Here is an 18,048-nt window from a genome sequence, read left to right on the forward strand (position 1 = left end):
CGTGCTGCCTTAGAGTACGGACCTGTCAAATACGGATTCACAGTTGCGCGACATGGAGCCGAGGTGCCGGAGTGGTGCACGACATTCGGTTGGGACAGACCCGAGGTGGGTTAGTCCGGGCTTTGCCCCTCGCGGGCTTCTCTACGAACCTCGAGATTCTTAGGGAGAGCTTGGGTTTCACCTCCCAAGGAAGTGTGGGTTCCTTTTGGGGAGCTCAAGCCTCTTCTTGGGGAACTCGGGAACTCGGGAGCTCGGGCCTCTTATTTGGGATATGGTCGTGCTGTCGCCGTGTTGAGGTGATGTTCCTGCGAGGTCATCCTGGTTTCCTCCACGTGTCACACAGCCAAGGGGTCAGGCCAAATCTACCTCCATCAATTGCCTCCCACTCCTCGTGCTTGGGGTCTTGACCCGACGTGGGGAGTTCACGGACTGACAGGTGGATTTGCTCTGTGGCGTTCTTAGTCCAGCTCGGAGATTTCCTGGTCTGACCCGTCGATGCTCTTGGCTCGACAAGGATCTGCGCGGCTTGACCAAAGTCATCCCGGGTCGAGTACAGCTCACACGCGAACGTCAAACGATTTATCAACTATCAGACGTCAAAATTTTGTGCTAAACTGTTTTCACCTCGGGGGTCGTGCAGCCAGTTTTCTTGAGAGCCATTGGATGGCTTTGATCTCGACCGTTGAAGCGCAGGTACAACGGCTATAAATAGTGGGGTCCTTGGTCACTTTTCCTTCACCAATTTTCAACGATCATTCCTTGAGATTGCGTCCAAAGTCTTCAGCTCGCGTCACTTTCCTTAGTTCGGTAGCGTTTTCTTTGGTGAGTCCCCTTAACCTTTTCAATTTCCTTTCCTTTCCTTTTGCGATGTCTAGTTCGAGTAGCTCGAGTAGCTTATATAACCTTCTAGAAGGGCCTAAGGCAGAGACCTAGGGCCGGGCTGACTCTTTTGACAGCCTTCTGGATGAGCTCGAGGTAGGGCCTTCAACCCGGGTCACCCCGGGTAGCTTAGAGTCCACTTCGCGTTGGGTTCGGATGTCGGACACATTCGAACCTTCCACTATGACGTCTGAGAGACTTCGGTCCCTTGTTCGTCAGTTCAACCTACCCGGGGAGTATGCATATAGCTTATCTTCGGGCAACTTCCCTTGGGAGCATGATCCATATGAGATCGTGGTCTTTCGGGAGCAGCTCATTGCCGGGCTGCGCCTTCCTCTTCACCCCTTAATCGTCGAAGTCTTGAATCACTTTGGTGTCTCAGTTGGTCAGCTTCACCCGAACTCTATTCGCAACATTGTTGGGACCATATCCCTCTACTGCGAATATGTTATCCCCTTGGACTTGGAAATTTTTTTTTCTGCTTTTCTCATGCTAAAAAACAAGCGAGCTACCTGTCTCCCCGGTTGGGATTCAAACTTCTTCACAAACTCCCCAACAAGGTCCCAGTGTGGAAACGGGACTACTTCATGGTCCGAAGTGCTACGGGCCACATCGGCGCACGTGCCACGTCTCATGTCATGGTGGTAAGTTGATGCGGTTTTTCCCTTTGTGCTTTTCCCTTCATTCTTTACTTTCTTGCCGAACTGACTCCTTGCTTGGTAGGCGAACTCCCCCATCCATGCCCTAATTATCCAAGTAGAAAGGGGCCTGAAGCAGGCAAAGGCTGTCGAGGAGGCCTTGGAATCAGTTCGGGAGCGAGCACAAACTACCAAAGAGGCTTTGGGATCAACTCGTGAGCGGGTCCAACGTCTTGAGGGTGAGACTTTGGCTCAGAGGAGTGAGTTGGGGAGACTCCAGAGGGAGAATGGCGCCCTGAGGCCCGTTGTGAAGCACCTCGCAACCTTGAAAGGTGGCCTGGAGCACGAGGTAGAATACCTCAAGGCCGACATCAAGGAGAGGCCCGAGATATTCTTCCAGACCCTTGAGGATACCAAGGTGAAGGTCATTGACAACTACATAGCGTCGGAGCGCTTCGACGACCTGATGGTGGGCTCATACTGGAGGGGCTTCAAACTGAGTCGATGGATGATAAGGCACGCCTACCTCGAACTTGATACCCATGCCATCACCACCTCGCGTATTACTCCGCAGATGGCTACTGCGGCTAATGAAGATATGGACTCTAAAGACGAGGTTGACCCCCTGAGTGTTGCCGAGGTCCCTTCTGAGGGCAAGGGGAATGTAGTCCCGAAGTGATGTATACCGGGCCTGTGAGCTCGAAGTGATATGTATCGAGCCTACGAGCTCTTCTTTTTTTTTCCTGAACACTGTAAAGCAAACGTTAGTAAATGAAGTACTTTTTCTGCTCAAGTGTTGTGCAACTATTCTTCTTTTGCCGAGGTCATTATATTGTCGAGCTACATAGAATTAGGTCCCTGAAACAAGGGGATTCCTTGAGGCGGGTCAACATAGTAAGGCTATATGCCCGATTTGTTCCCCCGCCTAGGTAAAGGAAACACAGTTTAGTAGGCCTGGCTTGGAGCGAGCTGTACACCCCGGGTTTCATACTCGTGTTGCCTACTCGTTTTGGCACTAGCACTTAGTTTGCATTGATAAGGTCCTGAGGTCATCCTCAGCTTGGTGCTTTAGCCCTTGGGATGCTTTCCTAGGTTTTTTGCCCATGCCGGAGAGGCGACTAGGTCTTGTAGTGTCGAGGTCTTTGTTACATCGACATTCTGGCCCTTAGGCTCTGGGAGCGGCTCATAGTCCGCCCAGTTCGGTAGCTTATAGGTAATATCGCCTTATGTTCACAATGTTCCAAGCTCAGGGTATTTGCCTACCCTCCAGGGTCTCGAGCTCTTATGCTCCTCCGAGTTCACTTTTTACTCAATAGGGTCCTTCCCAGTTTGGCCCGAGTTTGCCAATGACGGGCTCAGGTACCATGACCTTGCGGAGAACCAGGTCACCGACAAGGAAGTTTCGCCTTTTGACCCTGGCATTGTAGAACCAAGCTACCCTTTGCTGATACGCTGCGTTCCTAATGTATGCGAGGTCCCTCACCTTGTCAAGTAGGTCGAGGTCGGTACGTAGCTCGTTGTTATTTATATTGTCGTTGTATGCTTCCAACTGAAGTGAGAGAATTTCGATTACGGCTGGGATGACTGCCTCCGTTCCATAGGTGAGGTTGAAGGAAGTTTCTCCGGTGGCGGTTTTCTCTGTAGTTCGGTATGCCCATAGAACGCTGGGCATCTCGTCTGCCCATAACCCTTTAGCACAGTCTAGCTTGGCCTTTAGTCCGCGAAGAATAGCTCTATTCGTGACTTCTGCCTGACCGTTTTCTTGTGGGTGCACGACCGACGTGAAGTTTTTCCAGATCCCCATGTCTTGGCACCATTCTTGGAATTTGATGTCTTCGAACTGTTTGCCATTGTCGGAGATTAGTATCCGAGGTAGCCCGAAGTGGCACACTATGTTCTTTCACAAGAAGTTTTGGACATTTCAAGTTGTGATTGCTAGGAGAGTTTCAACTTCAACCCACTTTGTGAAGTAATCTACTGCCACTACTAGGAACTTCCCTCCTCCCATTGTTGGCTAGAATGGCCCGAGTAGGTCGATGCCCCACTGTGCGAAGAGCCATGGGCTGGTGAAATACTTGAGGTCGGCGGCGGGCTGGTGGTGAATATTGGCATGCTTTTGGCACTTATCGCATTTCCTAACTAGCTCAATGGCATCTGCTTTCAATGTTGGCCAATAGTAACCCTATCGTAGTGCTTTTTGAGCAAGGGCCCTGCCCCCTAGGTGTTCGCCACACAGGCCTACATGAATGTCGTGGAGTACGAGCTCGGCTTCGGGAGGCTACAAGCAGCACAGGTAGGGTAGCGTGTAGGATCTTCGGTACAACCGTCCGTCTATTATGACGTGTTCAGCTGTCTGGCGCTCTACCCTCCTAGCGGCATTGCAGTCTGCAGGGAGGGTTCCATGTAGCAGGAAGCTTGCGAGTGGATCGATCCAACTCGACTCTGCTTGGGCAATAGGAGTGACCTCCTTTGCTCCCCGAGAATGCTAGGCCGAGGTAAGTCCTCTATGTACACGGTTCTCATGGTGTTGTCACTATTGATGGCTAACCGAGACAGGGCATCGGCCTCAGCATTCTTTGATCTCGGGATTTGTCTGATGAAGTGTGACTGGAAGTTAAGCAGAGCCTCCTTTACTTTTGCTAAGAAGGAGATCATAGTTGGTTCGTGGGCTTCGTATTCACCTGTAACTTGGTTGACCACAAGCAGGGAATCGTTGTAGATAACTATGTATTTCGCTTTTACCTCTTGCGCCAGGGCTAGCCCAGCTATCAACACTTCATATTCTGCCTCGTTATTGGATGCCGCGAAGTCGAAGCGTAGTGCATATTCTAGTTTCGTGCCACTCGGTCCGCGAAGAACTACACTGGCTCTGCTGCCCTGCTGATTTGAGGAGCCATCAACATGAAGGATCCAGGGCTCTTCATCCCAGTTCGCGCTTGGCCTAACCATGAGAGATATCAAACTGGATGCAACCTCACGGTGCTCGGACTCAATCATCCTGGGAGCACCGAGCTCACCCGAACTAGGAGCCTCGTGCTCAACCGGACTAAGGACCTCGGAGTTGAATGTGCATTCTGCAACAAAACCTGCCAAGGCTTGGGCTTTGATAGCAGTTCGTGGCTTGTACTGGAGGTCGTACTCACTGAGTTCGATGGCCCACTTCATCAATCGACCAGAGACTTCAGGCATGAACAACACTTGCCTCAAGGGTTTGTCGGTGAGGACGATAATGGTATAGGCTTGGAAGTACGGACGGAGTTTAAGGGTCGCAATGACCAGCGCATATGCTAGCTTTTCTATCTCTAGATATCTCGTCTCTGCTCCCTGCAATACTTTACTAACATAATAGATGGGTCATTGGACCCGATCTACTTCCTTTATCAGTACTGAACTGACCACTTCGTCATTTTCCGAGAGGTATAGTTCTAAAATATCGCCATCTTCGAACCGGGTCAAAACTGAGATACTTGCGTGGTATCTTTTGAGCTCGTCAAACGTGAGCTGGCATCCTGGGTTTCACTCGAACCCTTTGCTTTTCATTGCCTTGAAGAAGGGCAGGCAGTAGTCTTCCGATTTGGACATGAAACGACTCAAAGCGGCTATTCTGTCATTTAACCTCTGAACCTCTTTTACTTTTTTGGGTGGTCTCATATCTAGGATGGCCTTTATTTTGTCCGGGTTGGCCTCAATGCCGTGCTGGTTGACGATGTACCCTAGGAACTTACTCGATGTGACATCGAAGACACACTTGTTTGGGTTTAGCTTCATGCTAAATTGGCACAGGATTTGAAAGATAGAATGCAAATCTTGATTAATTCATGCGAAAACTGTGTCTTGATGACCATGTCATCTACATAACATTCTATCTTTGTGCCAATTAAGGGTTGAAATAGCTTATTCACAAGCCTATGAAAGGTTGCCCTAGCATTTTTCAGTCCGAAGGGCATAACCTTGTAGCAGTATAGGCCAAACTCGGTTATGAAGGCGGTTTTTTCCTCGTCGGTCAGGTCCATCCTGATTTGGTTGTAGCCCGAGTAGGCATCCAGGAAGCTTAGCAACTCGTGTCCCGAGGTCGCGTCCACTAAGCGGTCGATCCTAAGAGGGGGGAGCAATCTTTCGGGCAAGCTCAGTTCAGGTCGGTGTAGTCGACGCACATGCGCCACTTGTCGTTTTCCTTCTTTACCAAAACAAGATTGTCCACCCAGGTAATGAACTACCCTTATGAAGTCTGTTGTAAGGAGCTTCTCGACCTCCTCATCGACTGCCCTCCAATGCTCTAGGGCTGGGTTGCGTTTCTTCTGTCTAATGGGCCTAACTACAGGGTCAGTATTCAGCTTATGAGTTATAAGGTCAGGGTTTATACCGGGCATCTCTACTGGGGACCATGCAAAAACATCTAAATTTCGAAATAAGGAGCTTACCAGTTTGGTTCGTATGGGTTCCCGGACGGAAACACCGATCTGAAGCGTCCGAGCTGGATCTACGGATGATGTCGGAACATCGATTGTTTCTTCCGTGGGCGCAACTCATTCTTCACCTTGCTCTGTAGGCCGCTCCAGTTCGAGGTCGCCGACCACCTTGGTCTTTCCCTTTAGGGCGGCGACATAGCACTTGCGGGACTCAAGCTGGTTGCCCCGCGCTACCCCCACACCGAAGTCTGTAGGGAACTTCATTGCCAAATGGTAAGTGGAGACCATCGCTTGTAGGATATGGGTGATCGGCTGACCTATTATGGCATTGTATGGGGAGGGGGTCGCGACCACCAGGAAGTCGTGGTTGAGTCTGACTATGCAAGGCCATGTGCCGACTTCCACAGGTACCGTCACTTTCCCAAGGGACCTGACTTCTTCTCCGCTGAAGCCCACCAAAGGAGTGTTCACGGGCTTCAAGTCACTTCCCTGCAACTGAAGCTGATCGAACGCGGCTTTGAAGAGAATATCTGCCGAGCTGCCTGAGTCAACCAGTACACGCCTGACCTCGAAGTCATTGATCTTTACCTTTAGGATGAGGGCGTCGTCGTGGGGGTAGTGAACCCCGCGCATCATCCTCGTTCAAGAATATGGGGTCTTCCGTCCTTGGCCACTTTGGGGGATTTTGTTCTTCTCTAGCAGCCTCACGGGTTGATGCCTGAGCTACTGCCGAGGTGCATCCTGTTACAATCGAGCCTCCAATGATCACATGAATCGTTCCCCGAACTGGCCTTTCCTCTGGGGGGCTGCTTCTGTGACTGTTCTGCTAGTTGGCTGCTGGACTCGGGGGCATTTCTGTTGTGCTCCCCCTGCCAACCCATCTTATCATTGTTATTATTATTACTATGTTGTATAAAATTTCTTAGGTACCCGCGACGAGACCCACCGGTACAAAATTTCTATCGACCCATCGGTGCTATGACCGTGGTCTCTATGAAAGCTGCAATACAAATTTTTATTCCTCTCATTCGGGTACCCTTTCAGACGAGGCGACCACTTTACGTACGGGGCGTCCTTGATCATCATCAGGATCTCAGCTCGCTTTACATTCAAGGGTGTGTAGTCTGCTCGATCTGCCATGGGAGCTCGGAACGGCTGACTCGGCTTCACCCTCCGAGCTGAGTCTTTCTTTCTCCTATCATCCTGGTTGGGGGGTTTGCCTTCCCTCTTCCTTTTTTCAAACCCGCACTCAGTCCTTTGGTTGAGTTCCTTGTGCGTTACTCCCCTCTTGGCTACCGCGAGTTGTACTGCGGGGTCTAGGCGTGATATCTACAAGCACGCGTTGTTGAACCATTTGATATAGCCTCGAATGGATTCTCCTTCCCTTTGGACTATCCCGAGGAGGCTCTCCTCAGTTCGGGGGCACCGCTTGTTGGTAACAAAGTGCGTAGTGAAGACTTGCACAAATTGGGTCCAACTCCTTATCAACCCAGGGGCCAGGTTCCTATACCAGGTGCGGGCCACTCCCCTGAAGGTGGTAGTGAAGGCCACGCACATGCATGACTCGCTAGCCTTCGCCAGGTGCATCTGGGACTGGAAGGCATCAACATGATCACTGGGATCAAAGGACCCATCATATTTGTCTAGTGGGGGGAGTTTGAAATCTTTGGGCATGGGAACGGCGAGGAATTCTGATGACAGGGGGGAAGGGACTGAGAGAATAGGAGCAACTTTTACCTCGTCCGAGCTTGCTTCTTCTTTACCTCGGAGCTCGGGCAGGACGTGGGTGGTAGTTCGGCGACTTCGTCGGCGCCTCCGCTGCTGCTTGGAAGGTCCGTTATTGGCGCTGCTTGCCTCGGTGTTGCCAAGCTCAATGGGCCTGAACTGCTGGTGGTAGTCTGCGGCTAGGGTGCTGAACTGGTTCTCTGTGAGCGGGAGCCCGAACTTAGAGCGCCGAGGTGGTGCTGACTTGGTTGGCTGGGAGGTTCTCGATCCGCTGGCGAGCTGCGAAGCGGGGGGAGTTGGTCTTTCCCTCCTGCCAGGGGATGAGGCCTGGCTTCTAGAGGGGTTCTGAGCTTGGGAAGCTTCCCCTCGGTGAAGGCGCCCACCCTGAGGAAAGGGCTTGACTTGCCTAACAGCAAGGTACCGAGGTGGGAGCTGTGGTTGGTTATGAGGCAATTGGGGGAACTACTATTGGTACTGGTACTGAGAAATGTGGTGTAGTACTTGCTGTTGATGGAGTTGGTTTTGTTGAAACTATTGCGTTTGATCTTGCATGGCCCGCATGCATTGCATCAAGTCATCAAGCTGGTTCTGGCTGGTCGCCAGATGGACAACGGCTGGTTCAGCGAAGGTTGTCACAATAGAGGGGGGAAGGGGAACATTCACCGGCGCCACTGTTCATGGTGCATTGAGGCTAGGGATTCCGTCTGCCGAGAGGGGGACAATGAACTGTCCGATGCACACAGTGGTGGGTTGAGGGTGTTCCCCTACAGCATTCAGGTCGGCGTTACGCCTATCGCTGCCGAAAGAAGCCATGAATGCTGAGTTTTCTTTGGAAGGGAGTTAAAGGTTGGGGAGGCTTTTTGAAGTCTTTCCCATAGACGACGCCAAATGATGATGCACAATCCGGTCGGTCTTAGTCGCCGGTAATCTTGCCTCTGATGGAGTTGAAGATGCATGAAACAAGGAAGAAATTGGAGACTTCCGGGGAAGAACCTGGTAGGGAGACTCTGAAGCTCAAGTTAATACTCTTGAAAAGGCAAAAATAAGAGACTTTAAGACCAGAAAGCACAAATATCACATACCTCTTTCTCTAGGGAAGAAGGTCTTTTATAACCACCTGGTGCACTCACTCCCATGTCTCTGCCAAGTCAGGTATAACCGCCTCTGTGGGGGGCAGACATAACCGCCACTGTCCTCTCTGTCAGGGTCGTCTCTGCCACAACTGGGATGGCGGTAGCAGGTAGCCGTTACGACATGATTGGCATCCGTCAGATCCAGACTAGTTAGGCGTGCTGCTTCAGAGTACAGACCTGTTAGGTATGGACTCACAATTGCACGACCTGGAGCCGAGGTGCCGGAGTGATGCACGAACTGACCCGAGGTGGGTTAGTCCGGGCTTTGCCCCTCGTGGGCTTCTCTGCGAACTTCGGGATTCTTAGGGAGAGCTCGGGTTTCACTTCCCAAGGAAGTGTGAATTCCTTTTGGGGAGCTCGGGCCTCTTCTTGGGGAACTCAAGAACTCGGAAGCTCGGGCCTCTTATTTGGGATATGGTCATGCTGTCGCCGTGCCAAGCTGACGTTCCTGCCAGGTCACCCCGATTTCCTCCACGTGTCGCACAGCCAAGGGGTCGGGCCAAGTCTACCTCCATCACTTACCATATATTCCCCCCTTTCAATATTTAAAGGATGGTTACCCGCTAGTCCGCCACTGATATAAGTGGTAGGAGCCATGGATAGAAATGTTCTATTGCAACTCCCATAAAGTCAGAAAATAATGTGCAATTCAAATGACACTAAGATATAAGTGGGACGGATGATGATCTTTTGAACATTCTAAGGCCATGTTCATGAGTGCTTAAGTTAAAAATAAGTACTTAAAAACAAGTGCTTATTTAAATAAGCACTTATTTGCATTTGACACCCAACTTTTTCAAGTGATTATTATTTTTTAAATAAGAATTTATTTTATATTGGGTGTTTGATAGTCTTTTTATCTAATAAGCACTTAAATAAGCATTTTAACTATTTTGTCCTTCATTTTCTTTTAAATTTTCAAAATATACCCTTCTTTTAAGAAAGTACTTTTATGAAAGCATTTTTACAAAAGTACCTTGTAAAAATGCTTTCATAAAAATACTTTCGTAAAAGTGCTTTCATAAAAGTACTTTGATAAAATTCAACTAGGGATAATTTTATAAATCGTATTTTAAAATTCAACTAGGGATTCTTTTGGAAGAAAAAATTGAATAAGTGATTATTGTATAATCACTTAAAAAAAGCTGAAAATTTGGGGTTAAAATATAAACATTTATTTCAGACTTATTCCCCAAATACCAACAAGTGCTTAATGGCCTAAATAAACACTTATTTTAAGCACTCCCAAACATGGCCTAAGTTAATAATCAACAATGCAATTCACAAGGAAAGACACTCTACTGGCTATAAAAGAATACCAAATTAAAAAAGAAATAATGGCTATAAAATAATGAGCTACTAAAACAAATGTATAATATCTTAAAATATTTGAAACTTATGTTCTTGATGTTTTACAAAAAAATATTATAATATCCATACAAAAAATGTATAATTAGAAGAGGTTCTCTATCAAATTTGATACCATGTATTTTTGTCTAGCCTCGACTTTGAAAAGCAATCTAGATATCATTAGTATCTTACTCCATCTATCTCTCTCTCTCCCTCCCTCTTGCATTTGCACATGCCACTCATCTAGTTATGCAAAGATGTGTATGTGTGTGCATATGAGCATGTGTATGATCAACAATTTCAAATTCAAATGCCAAATTTTCCAGCGTAACATTGTTGTGGAATAAACAACTCAGGTTCAGCTAAACTTCAACCCAAGCCCAAAGTTCATGCCACTTGTTCTGACCGGATTTTAAACGACATTCTAAGGAGCCAAGATCTAATGAATGCACAAACCATGCATAACCCCTAACTAAATTGAAATTTTGAAATCATCTAATCACAAGGATTTAAATTTTACAACGTTTCGGGGCATATTGGCCGATACATATCGTGTCAGTGACCCGCCATGTGTCCCTACAGTAGGTGTTTTGAGATCTGACCTGGTTCAGGGGGTAGACGGCCTTAAACCGGCCCCTGAACCAGTTAAAAAAAAAAAAAAAAAAAAACAGAAAAGCACCCAATTAGAACAGTATTTGATCACTCAAAAATCTCAAGTAAATATTTAAAGGCATGGACTAGAAATAATTATAATAATTAATCATGTACAACTTGCAGACTTGGTGCTTAACATACAAATCTTGTGGGTCATACAAAATTCAGGTTAGAATGGTAATTGGATGAATTTCCCATCCTTGCAATGGAACACTTATTTTAACCTCCTAGACAAAGAATCAAGTCTTCCTGGCCATCAAAATTCACTTTTGAATTCATGCTAAAACCAACATACATATCTGACTCTGGTTCCTTGTGGATGTACAAAGATGATATCCCTCCAAAAAAAGATGTAGGCCACATTTATCCTAGAAGTATTCAAAATCAATGTAAGATGAATCATTTAAACTGCTATTATGCTCACCACCACCGGCAGTGCTGCTGATGCTTCCTCCACCACCACCGCCACCGCCAGCGCCACCGCCGCCACCACCACCACCAATACCATTTCCTACCACCTTCTTGTTCGTGTACACTTTCTCCTTACTTGCAAAGTGACTAAAGTCTACAGGTTCAGGTATGTGTGGTGGCATGCTGCTCCTCACAAGAGCCCAGTTAACTCCCTCAAAGAATGGGTGTTGCTTGATCTCTGTGGCACCCCTCTTGTAAGCAATTCGTTTCTGTGGGTCTTTCACCAAGAGGCCCCGGATAAGGTCCCTTGCCACAAGGCTCACAGATGGTACATCTGGGAACCGCAATGGCTGATCCACTACATTAAAAAGTGTAGCACGGTTGCCTGCACCTTTGAACGGCGTTATTCCATGCAACAGCTCATATAAAAAGATGCCGAAGGTCCACCAATCAACTGCACTGCCATGACCCTCACCGCGTATGATCTCTGGGGCCAGGTACTCATGGGTCCCAACAAATGACATTGAACGTGCATTTGTGGGTTCTGCCATTAGCTCTGGCAGAGCCCCACCAGCAAAGAGGTTGAACTCAGATTTAGATTTGCGACTCTTCTTAGGTAGGATGCGTGGGAAAAATGCTGATGGTTGGATACATCCATGAACTGCAAATTCATCATCAAGAATGCCTCCAGTTCCACCATGGCCTGATGATGACTTGACCAGTGTTGGGTTCACAGAGCATCGAAGTGAAAGGTCAAAGTCAGATAGCATGATATGTCCCTCATCTCTTACTAGCACATTTTCTGGCTTAAGGTCCCTGTACACGACCCCAAGCATGTGCAGATACTCAAGTGCCAGCAATACCTCTGATGCATAAAACCTGCCTCAGGAATTAAAATCCATGAATGAGGAAATAATTGGAATATACATATTCTTAGAGCTATTCTGCAATAGCAAACAAACAGTTTCTGGTACCTGTATAGTGAAGAACTGTAGAGCTGCACATGTTGCACATAGAAGGCCGCAATGTTGCATCCCATGTAATGGTGGAAATGGGGTTCGCTTGGGTCCTGCAGCGGACAAAACCATCCGTAGCGTCAACTAGTGTCGGGATGCAACATCTGGTCCCACTTTATGCAACATTCTAGAGCTCTATGAAGGTTCCCAGTACCGTAACTGAAAACATTTTATGGTACCAGAATTTGTAGATTTTCTAAGTTTAGTTTTACAGCAAGAAAATTTGCCTAATTAAATTCAGCAGATTAAGTGCTTTCAAATAAAATCACTTTCAATTAAGTAATAGAGAAACGTTACTAGTAATTTAGAAGGCTCTTGGCCAAGGAATCTTGCACTGGTTATAGTCAACACCCATTTCTACCATTATCTGAAACCCTGAACTGGAAGTCCTAAAAATTTATGCTTATTCATATATAAGTGCTATCTAAATTCTTTTCCAGAAACAAGGATAGATGATGGCCAGGCTATGACACCTGTTAACAGGTTTCAGGGTATGCAAGGTCTCTGTAGTCTTGTGGTGGACCAGAAGGCCATAAGGCACCCACATCCACACATTTATTATTATCTGCAAGGATAACCAAAACATGAGAGCTTTAACTACTTTATACTGAATCAACTAACATAATAGACATGGTTATTAAAACAAGACAGCAAAGTACCACAGAGCAGATAGTCAAGTAACACCAGGAATATTAATGGTTACAGGTCTTAACCAATCTGGGTTTAAAGCACACTAACTATTCCTAAATGAGATGATTATACCAAACAATCATGGTGCTAAAGAGATGTCGTCAGAGAAGACCAATGCATGTTTTCTAAAGTTAACTCAGTGGGATGGAATACGTGAAGTTTATAGTCTATGAACAAAATCAATCATGAACTACAAAAAGATTCTTTTTAGAAACAGTGTTTGTTCATTACTGTGGCATACATAGTTTACCACTTTAGATCTTATTCAGTATTTAGTATGATTATTGGTACAATATTCCTTGAAATAGTTATCCCCTTTTCCAGAGCTTACTTAACATAGACCTGGAAAGTCATAAAAAATAAAATCAAAATAAAATAATACGCAGTTCCATCATTATGGAACCCTGAAAATGGTTTGTGAAGATTTTAGTAAATCTTTTAAAAAAATAAGTGACCTCAACATTTTAGTTTGTTGGTAATTTTAGACAATGCTGGAAGTTCTTATAACTTCAACAAATATGAAAGGACTAAGATACAGAATCCAAATAATTGGTCAAAAGAAAAGAAACTGACCGTGCAGCATGCTCACTGAAGTACTTGTTGGGCTGCTTTTGGCGAAGAGAATGAAGATTACCCCCACTGCAAAATTCCATGACTAAGCAATAGAACTTATCTGTCTCGAAATGCGAGTAGAGAGTGGGCAAGAATGGATGATCAAGAAGAGCAAGAATCTCCCTTTCTGTCTGTGCTCGGAGTACCTTGTTTCTACTAGCCAGTGATGCCTTGTCCATAACTTTCATGGCAAAGTATGCATTAGTTCCCTTAAGTTCAACAAGATAGACGCTCCCAATGTCCCCATAACCAAGGCGCTTGAGGAGCCGAAAATGGTTGATACCAATAGGAGAATCTCTGGCAGCCACCAGTTGAATGGCTTCCCACCTACCATCGCCGCCAGTGTGGGGTTTGAGAGGTGCACTGGAGCTGTCTATGCTGTTGCTTCGAGTACTAACTATACTATTACAGCTCCCTTGACCAAGGCTGGTAATGGAATTAGATCTCTTTCCATCGCTTGCCTTTCCAATTGTTGTTGTTGGCAGAGCTAATGATGATGTTACCAATCCGGCTGTTGCTGTTGCTGTTGTTGTTTCTGAATTTATAACCTTTGGGCATGGCAATCGGCATGGATTACTGGTTTGGCTACTATTAGTTTTGGAAATAGGATCCCTTTTCTTGTGTTCATATGAGGGGTTACTAGTTGAATTAATATTGTTTGTGGCAACAGATTCGCTATCTTCACATTCATAGGGTGGGCCATTAATTGCATTAACGGAATCTTTTGTAATTTGATTCAATTTTTTGAGTTCACATGGCGCCTTTTCTGGGGGAATGTTTCTCATCTGCATTAAAATGTTCAAAACCGTTCTTCAATCAAGATGGGCATTGAATAATCACAATGTTCAACTGGAATAAAATCTGGGGACAAAAGAAAAGAAAAAAAAACATAATGATGTAACATAATCGATAAGATAACACCTTGGTTGGGGAATGGGGGACTGTTTTTGGTGATAGTATTACTGGTCTCCGAAAATTTTCACAATCAACTCAAATAACCAATTAATTAGCATCAAGTACATGTTCATACCTCAGACGAGTTGTGCCCCTTCAAAGGCTCCGATTGTGTCAAAGAGAAAACACAGAGCGACCCTTCATAAAAAATTTCAAGTAAGATTCACATGGGAACGACGAGAATATAGATTTTAAGGTTCAACAAGGATTTTCAGACGCATATAGATGGCATGTCTATTTAATCGGACTTAAAAAGATCAATAATGCAGTCTTAGAGGATAACCAACTTCATGGAATTTAATTCCATGTTATATTTACATTTGCATTTATACTACTAACAAGGTTGTACTTTAGTTTAGAACAGGGTAACAGAGTCATCAACCAAAAGGAACGACTGAAATTCTATGCAACACAAATTGAGATAAGCAAAGCAAAAAATGCAAAGCCAATGAGTTTCAGAACGAACCAATAATCCAAAGTGTGAAGCAATGGATATGCTCTCCTCTCAAAGCTTAATCTCCCTTGCATTCGTCAATGAGACATCAATGTTGCTTGCTCTGCTTCCACGTGTAACCGGAGAAACTGAAACTTAAAACTCAACCAGGGAAATCTACAGACGAGGAAGATTAGAAGAAAAATCGAATATGTGTTTTGACAAGAGGGTTGTTTTCCGACGAACCCATAGGCAGATTCTTGTGGATTTTCGGTTTCGAAGACCTTAGAGACTTTGAGTGGTCCGGAGAGAAAGCCGTGGAGACACAGAAGAACAAGAAAGAAAATAAGAAAATCCATAAATAAAAATAAAATGCAATTTATTAGGAAAATTAGATATGAAAGAGAGGGAAGGAAGAAGAGGAGCTGACGGAAGAGAGACGCGGGAAAAAGTCTCCAGCTCTCCAAAACGAGAGACGCACTGGACGCCGCTTAATCCTGTGAAGGAGTGGTTTAAGAACGGAGAGACCATCAGACCCAACACTTTCATCTCATATTCTCATGTCGAGGTGTTTCCAATTCCATACTCAACTCCATTTTCTTCAATTTACGCTTCATCCGTTGCCGTGCACGTGTCCGTTAAGTGCCTAGCCTTGTTTGTTCATATAAGAAAGGCTTTCTTATAGAAAGGCTTTCAACAACCCAAAAACTTTAGCTGTTGCGGGCTAACGGACTATGTTGTTAAGAGAATTTTTGGGAATGTAGAGAATGGGTAAATTAATAATTATATTTTAATTTATTTTTACTAAAAATCAAAGCATGGGCATGAATTGGTGAATTGCCTAGAACATGTTCAGTCCAGAAATTGTTTCAACAGCCTATGCTGTTGGGCCCTAACAGCCAAAATTAAGCCTTTCAACAACAGCCCCACTCTTTAGACACGTGGCATTGTAAAAATTCAATAGATACAATCTTAAAAGAGGTTAAACTCACATTCTTAAAAAAGTCTATCCATTCACAAAAAAGTGATAACTCCACTCTCTTAAAAATTCATACATTGTAGCATCCTAATCCCTAAAAAGTGGCCACTTCAAATGTTATGGTAGTAAGTAGTAAATGCATTTTATCCAAACACAACCATTTCAAAAGTAACGATTAAACAAATAAATTAACTTAAAAATATTCAAAATATTAAATGGATAAAAATAAAAATAAATGAAATTCATAAAAATGATAAAATAATTAAAACAAATTGTGTGAGTTTCATTCTTTTAGATGAAATAGTTTATTAATTGCAAACTAGATTTAACTTTTTTTGGAAGCACAACCTAATTTAACTTTTAAAAATAAATAGTAAATACCAATTAAACTGGGTTACTGCTTACAAATAAAACCTCATTTAATCTCTTAAGTCAATAGTGATTTTCAAACAAAGTAGGTCAGAATAGATTGTCAATTACAAAGATGTTAGACCTGTGTTAATTTTTATAATTTAATTTTTTATAGTTAAATAGTAAATTTCAAATAAAATGATAGTGTAGTTACCCCTTAGTATGGGGTCATTCTCTTGATAAAACATGGTAAGTCTCTTAAATCAAATAAAAAGCCTAACCTAAATTTCTTATATAAATAATTGAAATAATTCAGATTAATGGCTCCATACTTAGTACGGGGCCTTTATTAAGATAGCTTCACTCTTCACGTTCAGGACATAAAAATTTAAATCAAAATATTTTTCATCTTTTTTTTAATATTACCATGTTATATATATATAGATAGATAGATAGATAGATAGATAGATAGATATTGTCCAAATTGAACTTTGATATGAGGCTTTCGGCATGCAAAAGAAAAAAACTTTCGGCATTTGAGTATGATTAGATGTATAATGTTTACAACTTTTTCTCATATATTATATATTATATATGTGTGTATAAGTAAAGGGTAAATAGGGGATATAAATTAATGTTGTATCGTCAAATTTAACTTTTATGACCTATGTCGAATTTAAGACAAATATCGGCATAGTATACATAATATATGCATATTTATACTCATATATAATAAATGTTATGTAAATTGAAGGCCCTATTGGGCCTAATGTATTGGATCTAGGCCCAGAGCATTTTTCTAAAATGATGTGAACCCATGCTTGGTCTGGGCCTAGACACAAAATTTAGACCCCAGTCTATAAGATTTTAAGTTTGGGTGTGTTAGAAATATTCACCCCTAATCCAGACTGATCAAGAGAGAATTTTATGGTTGTCTAATGGCCCCTTTGAGCCAAGGTTGTAAAAGGTTAAAGGTGGAGGCGAGGCATAAGCCTTGAGAAAAAAGAAAAGAAAAGAAAAGGATATAATCCATACACAATAAAGACATGAAAACATAAAATTAAGATCTTATATGGTTTGTATGATATATTAGACATGGATTCATAGTTAAAAGTATTCATACACCCCAATATGCTGAAAGAGATGTATTGATTATTGACACTTTGAGCCATGCATAATTTTTTTTAGTTTTTTTTTTTAATTTTATAAGGTAATTTTACATTATTTAATTTTTAAAAATATATTTTTTTAAATCTATACTACTTTAAAAAGCATGAATAGCCTCAAGAATATTTTTGAAATTTTCTGAGGACAAAATTTGTCTCTCTATATTTAAATTTATTGATAAAAATGAGGGCAAATAGAGTAATTGGGTATTGATATTAAATGAGTTCAAAAGAGGTCATTCTAAGATATTCAATACATTCAAATACCTCTCATTAAATCCAATATTTAAGAAATTAATTTGCATTCACCTTCATTCAATCATATGTTTAAGGAATATTTTCTCATTATTAAATTCTATTAATTAAATCCATACATTATAAATTAATAATTCTAATAACATAAAAAAATTATACTTTTAAAATATACCTAAAAATAGTATTATCATCTAGGTGGAGGTAAGAAATTAAACCATTTGGGGTCAAATGGGCCAATCCATGTTGGCACAATTAAATAAAAAAATAAAAAAATAGATATAACGTAAAAAATATAGAGTTTAAAAATTTGCATCAACTAGGTGGAGGTAAGAAACTAAACCATTTTGGGTCAAATGGGTCAAAATTCAAAAATAGATAAATTGAAAAAATATA

General features: G+C 43.4%; 1 protein-coding gene across 2 annotated transcripts; it reads right to left on the minus strand.

Moving 5' to 3' along the window:
- Positions 1 to 10,851: 10,851 nt before the first annotated feature.
- On the minus strand, positions 10,852 to 15,467 carry LOC148846682 (serine/threonine-protein kinase RHS3-like). Of its 2 annotated transcripts, XM_088953208.1 has the most exons (4): positions 14,938 to 15,467; positions 14,548 to 14,609; positions 13,479 to 14,302; positions 10,852 to 12,078 (listed from the first exon to the last, which is right to left on the minus strand). In XM_088953208.1, exons 3-4 carry the CDS (start codon positions 14,300 to 14,302, stop codon positions 11,157 to 11,159), a joined length of 1,746 nt encoding a protein of 581 aa, XP_088809334.1. In that variant the 5' UTR covers positions 14,548 to 14,609; positions 14,938 to 15,467; the 3' UTR covers positions 10,852 to 11,156. The 2 variants fall into 2 exon arrangements, with proteins under 2 accessions (XP_088809334.1, XP_088809333.1); XM_088953207.1 differs by lacking the exons at positions 14,548 to 14,609; positions 14,938 to 15,467 and having other exon boundaries at positions 13,479 to 14,308.
- Positions 15,468 to 18,048: the final 2,581 nt, after the last annotated feature.

This window comes from Nelumbo lutea, chromosome 7 (assembly GCF_056320005.1).
Source record: "Nelumbo lutea isolate HS-2025 chromosome 7, American lotus-T2T, whole genome shotgun sequence".
Taxonomy (NCBI): Eukaryota; Viridiplantae; Streptophyta; class Magnoliopsida; order Proteales; family Nelumbonaceae; genus Nelumbo; species Nelumbo lutea.

What these genes read in the sequence shown, in the direction of transcription:
- LOC148846682 (XM_088953207.1), bottom strand. Translation starts at nt 14,308, where the DNA reads ATGCAGATGAGAAACATTCCCCCAGAAAAGGCGCCATGTGAACTCAAA. An exon ending in TTCAGTGAGCATGCTGCACG is followed by an intron (nt 12,079 to 13,478) that starts GTCAGTTTCTTT and finishes TTCCTGAGGCAG; the next exon opens with GTTTTATGCATCAGAGGTAT.